General features: G+C 39.4%; 1 protein-coding gene across 1 annotated transcript; it reads left to right on the forward strand.

The window, feature by feature from the left end:
* The first annotated feature begins 1,110 nt into the window (after positions 1-1,110).
* Positions 1,111-4,578, forward strand: LOC139381439 (cytochrome c oxidase subunit 7A2-like, mitochondrial). Its single transcript, XM_071124956.1, has 3 exons — positions 1,111-1,308; positions 2,536-2,670; positions 3,066-4,578. The coding sequence occupies exons 1-3, from the start codon at positions 1,240-1,242 to the stop codon at positions 3,201-3,203; spliced, it is 342 nt and encodes a 113-aa protein (XP_070981057.1). The 5' UTR covers positions 1,111-1,239; the 3' UTR covers positions 3,204-4,578.
* Positions 4,579-6,000: the final 1,422 nt, after the last annotated feature.

Genomic DNA, 6,000 nt, shown 5'->3' on the forward strand with positions numbered 1-6,000 from the left:
TTTTTACATATGTTCATGTTGTGGTGCTGGGGATGATGAAGTTGAAAAAAATATGTAGTTTCCCTTTAAAGAAAATGTTCAGAGAATGGGGTTAGAGAGGCCCAGATATAATCATTAGTGCTTCTAATAGTCGTGCCATGGTTTCGAAGCCTGTTCAGAAATCTTGCTTCCAGAAATGTGTTGTGTCAAAGGACACTTTGATAGTAAGTAAACTTTACTTCATAGCTTTAATTGGAAAGGTTACCATCACGACTCAGAATGTGGAAAGCAGAAATACCAGGTTGAACATAGTAACAGTTACAGTTTTAGGGGTAACAAATTACTGTCTACATGTTTTTTTTAAAGCTGAATAATCCTAAGGATGGATTGTCTCATCATGATAGAGGGAAAGTTTGAAGAGGTTGGATGGAGTTGGGGGGGTTGTTAGAAGTTAGTAGGGATGTACTTGTTTATTAATCTTAGTAGTACAGAATTAGGCAAACCATGATTGATCGCACACTCCAGCACAACAGGTGGCAGAACGCACATTAATGGTTTGTTTGTGGCCTGCCATTATACCATAGAAGAAGAGGAAGAACGCACAGCCCACTCTGACACACTGGAGGCAATTACTAACGCACCCATAACAAATTACATATCGAGGTTCTATATGTAATTTAGAGGTTCTATATGTAATTTGTTATGGGTGCGTTCGTAATTGCCTCCAGTGTGTCAGAGTGGGCTGTGTGTCTTTTGTAAATTCAGAACGTTTTGCTCTCAGAGCATTCAGCTCTGGCTGAAGAGTAGGGTTGATCCGAGCGTTCTGATCTCACAAAAGCAGTCAAGCTAGCTAACTGGCTAAAGTTGGCCAGCTTTCTAGCTACTCCCAGACACAAATGAGAGAACCTCACTCTGGCCATTGTACTTGTTATCTACAGCGTTAGTGGCTTTAACTGTGCTGCTGGCAACAACATAATTACTTGTTTTGCCTACGTTTACTGACACGTGTCAGATTCAGCGGTTTTTGGCGTGTTCGTAAATTCATCGGTTATTCTGCGATCTTGCACACTCAGACGAGAGGACTCTGAAATCGGAGTAGATAGCCATAGTGAATTTTCGAACGCACCCTCTAATCAGGCACAATTGAGCCAGCCAACCTGTATCGTAATTTCGGGGTCCTTCTTCCGAGTGACCAACGAGGAGAAGTCCGTGATTCGACCTTTTTCGTGTATGTTATTTTTGTTTAGTTAGCCAAGTAAAATGTACTACAAGTTAAATGCAGTTACACAAAGACTTATCCAATCAGCACCGAGTGCTTACAACCCTCAGGTGAGAACTGAAAGCATGTCTAGCAGGCAGCCAAAGATGTAGAAGTGCAGGAGTGACCGTCACGTTGTTGACCACCTGACTTTAGCATGTTAGCCAATTTCCACGGTTTCAATTTGGCAACGCAAACACACGTAGCTATGTATGGATTTACACAACATGGCAACAACAAACAATTATATTGTTTTATAACAATTAACCGGGTAGCTTGTTGTGGTTGGTTAAGGCGACTCGACTGATAAAGATAACTAACTAGGCTCTTTGCTAACACAGCTTTATCTAGCAAGCTGTTGCGGTTAACGTTAACACTGTAACGTTAGTTTACTAGCAGCGTTTTTGTTGCAGAGACGTTCTAGAATCTAGATTATCAGCGGTAGATGAACTACTAAACATAACTATAGTCTATAAAGTTAACGTTAGCCCCACCCACACGTCCTGATACATGTTGACGTTTATCAGTCAGTGGGTTTACATTCACTTATTAACGTTATACACAAGCTTGGCATTGGAATAAAGTACTTCAGTAATAAATACTTTAAAAGTACCAAAGTCGTTTTGGGGGGTATCTGTACTTTACTATTATTTTTTGACAACTTTTAATTTTTCTTCACTACGTTGCAAAATAAAATGATGTACTTTTTACTACACATTATCCCAGACACCTAAAGTACTAGTTACATTTTGAATGCTTAGCAGGGACAGGAACATGGTCTAATTCACACACTTATCAAGAGGGCATCCCTGGTCATCCCTACTGCCTCTGATCTGGTTTACTCACTAAACACATGTTTAGTTTGTAAATTATCTCTTGAGTTGTAGCTTGCCCCTGGCTATCATAAATTAAAAATGAGAAAATGTGTCCATCTGCTTTGCTTTAATTTAATGAATTTAATTATTTATACTTTTACTTTTGATACATTGTACATTGTAGAATTTACAGTTATGTTTTATACTTAAGTAAATTTAAAACCAAATACTTGTAGACTTTTACTCAAGTAGTATTTTACTGGGTGAATTTCATTTTACTGGTGTCATTTTCTATTACGGTATCTTTACTTTTACTCAAGTATGACAAACTTCTTCCACCACTACAACTGGGTTTTGTGGACTATGTCTGAGTAACTATTATTTGAATGCATATTACATGGTGTGATAGTAGCTATATTGTCTACGTGTTTTTGGATGTTTGGGTCATGTGGTATTCAATCTAAAGTTGTGTTGCCTCTCCAGGGATTGAGGATAACAGTGCCCACGGAGGCTCCCCCAATGATCTTTGCCACACCCACCAAATATGTGTCAGAGGCAGGGAACATGGTGGAGTACCTGGGACACAACAAAGTCCCTGACCTACAGAAATTCTTCCAGGTACAGACAAACTTCTCTAACCTTTGTTTGACCTAGACCCTGTTTTATATATTATCGGCTTCCTAGGGTCATTGGGGTTTTAATTAAAAATTGTTAAGCTTATGTGGCAGTTTTCCCTACTTGACCTTGGTTTGTTTGGTTCGAAGATACAACGACAATACACTCCTGTGGTAATTTACTTTGTTAACCATGAAATGTCACTGCCAAAATGTACTTGCACTGATAAAGTTAAAATCCTACTGCTAGAAAGTTATACACTCCTTCTCTGTCCCTGCAGAGAAGTTGTGAGCAGTGATAAAAAAGTTTGGACTTAAATAAACAATGACATGTCTCAGGATTTCGAGTTGGGAATTCCTTTCAAATATCTCATTCTCTTTGTACTGTCTACATTGCAGAAGTCTGATGGTATCCCGGTGCACCTGAAGGGAGGCCTGATGGACAAGATGCTGTACAGGACTACCATGGCCCTGACCATCGGTGGGACCCTCTACTGCCTGATGGCTCTCTACATCGCTGCCCAGCCTCGGAAGTGATCAGCTTCCTCCTCTTCAAGGGTCCAGCAGGATTTTATATGATTCAGATTAGGAGCAATAATGTGGATAATGATTATGCTCACTGTCAGTCAAGGAAAGGGATTGCTTTACCCCTCCAAGGTATATATTACCCCTCCATGTCTTATTTATTGCCTAGTTTCATGTTAGGGTTCCCTTCTGCAAGATGTCATCAGACACAAATAATCTCTCATTTGTAAAATGGAGGAGAAATCTAGTATATCACTACTGCTGGCCCATCTTACTGGCTCTGTGTATGTGTGCTTGTGCAAGTTGTACATGTGTATCTCTACTGACATTTCTTTACGTGTCCTAAACAACCAGTACCATTTCAGTGGTTCAATAACAACAACTGCTGATCAACAATCTGAAAATAACATCAGTCTGACCATGTTTTCTGTCAGCACACATGTATGTGTTTGGAAAGGATTTGGGGGTCTCATCATGTATGAATTTAGGTTCTCTTTTGTTTGGATGAGAGTGGACAGGGCTAGCACCTTTCAAAGCTAAAAAATTAGGTGTTACTTCAGGTTGTGTGATCATTAGTGTGTCTGTAATATACTCTGAACACCCCCCCAAGTCCCTATGTTGTGGTACAGAGTTTATGAGTTGTCATTTCGGCTCTGTCCTAACTGACAATGTTCTGTAAAAAGAGAGTGCATGCATAGTGGATTGCAAAGAGTATCCGACAAGTCATAATTTTGTCTTGGGGATAATAAAGAACATTTTGTTTGTAAAACATGATTTAAAAAAATATGTATTTAGTTTTTTTTATCTGGTAACTCAATGAAGGGCTATCTAAATATTCTAGGAATAGCTGACCTTGAAATGGGATATTCCTCATAGCAGGATCTATGACTTTGAAGGCTACTTGGACATCCTTGTTCAACTGGTAATTTATTTACCATGTCATAGATTTCTATTCTCCAAGTCACTTCAGCCCAATTAGAAATGTATATGTGAGTCTTTTTATACTCAAAATGTAATATTTTACAAGACCTTGACTAATGGGCGGTATCAAGGTAGAGCAGAGATCTTGTTGATCGATCTTTGCTTTATTCTTGATTTTTACAATCGGTACAATAGCCAGCTAGACCTTTCCATCATACTCTTCTATATCTATGTCGAAGACATTCAGTCATTAAGTGGGAATTGACACGAGTATGCATATGAGGTTTTATGTAATGTTAATTGTTGACATATACAGCCACCTGGCTCACAGAAAATGATGGCAAAATGTTATCTAGCCACTTAATTCAGCTAGGATATTATAGTTTGTGTTCATTGAAAAGAAGGCTTTGGGTGGAAAATCTATTAGAATTATGTCTCTGTAGGTAATAAAGGACTAGAACTGACATGAGCAGTCAAAACTGATGTCTGAAATAGGCTGTTACCATTTTAGGAGTAGCTATGTGCCTCATAAACTGGATGGTTTGAGCCCTGAATGCTGATTGGGTGTGACATACCACTGGTATGACAAAACAAGTATTTTTACTGTTCTAATTATGTTGGTAAGCAGTTTATAATAGCAATAAGGCACTTCGGGATTTGTGCTATATGGCCAATATACCACGGCTAAGGGCTGTGCCCAGTCACTCCCTGATGCGTTGTGCATAAGAACAGCCCTCAGCCCGTGTTATATTGGCCAGTTACCACACCCCTTTGTGCGTTATTGCTTAATTATAGAACCAATCATAATCAATCTGATCACTTCAGTCACCAAAAGCATCAACACACACAGACAAGCTTTCTCTATATTGTGTCATCCAGCTCATTGGAGTTTGACTATTAAAATCAGAACTACCATTTTGACGTGCATAAAAAGCCATAGCTACATATGCTTACACTGTAAACTCTAGAACAGTTAAGTGTGTGAAATAGTATTTTGTTCTGTCTCTCCAAGACAGCCATTTCTCACCCCAACTCTCAGTAACACACCAGTGACAGAGTGAACACAGACATTTTTAACTGTATTGGTGGGGGAAATGGATGCTATGAATCTCTCTGGATGGGGAATGGAAAGGTACCCCTTATCAGAGGGTTTTATAGAAGCCTGCTGGGTAATCTAACAACAATCCGTTCTGATTGTCCAACCTGTCTGGCTGTTTATCTCAGCAATAGAGAGGTACTATGGAGAGAGAACAGTGGAAGGAAGGCCCCTGTGGAAGACAAAGTGCTAGGCTACACGCTTCGTAAGCTTCATCCACCGCAAACAACAGCCGTATTCCTATAATTTATGCCTGAGCACTACTTATCAGTGTGCACATCTTATCTTATCGACCCATAAATTACATGTAATTTCATATTGATAAATGCTTAATAGTGGCAATCATTTATACGCAGACATACAACAGATGCTACATGTACACACTCACATACACCGTTATGTTTGTGGTTCACATGGCAACAGTTAGCCAGCAGCATACCACCCTGCATCCCACTGCTGGCTTGCTTCTGAAGCTAAGCAGGGTTGGTCCCTCGATGGGAGACCAGGTGGTGTTGGATGGCCAGTAGGAGGCTCCCAGTAGGAGGTATCCTCTGGTCTAAAATACACTGCTCCAAAAAAATAAAGGGAACACTAAAATAACACATCCTAGATCTGAATGAATGAAATATTCTTATTAAATACTTTTTTCTTTACATAGTTGAATCTGCTGACAACAAAATCACACAAAAATTATCAATGGAAATCAAATTTATCAACCCATGGAGGTCTGGATTTGGAGTCACACTCAAAATTGAAGTGGAAAACCACACTACAGGCTGATCCAACTTTGAT

This window comes from Oncorhynchus clarkii, chromosome 23 (assembly GCF_045791955.1).
Source record: "Oncorhynchus clarkii lewisi isolate Uvic-CL-2024 chromosome 23, UVic_Ocla_1.0, whole genome shotgun sequence".
Taxonomy (NCBI): domain Eukaryota; kingdom Metazoa; phylum Chordata; class Actinopteri; order Salmoniformes; family Salmonidae; genus Oncorhynchus; species Oncorhynchus clarkii.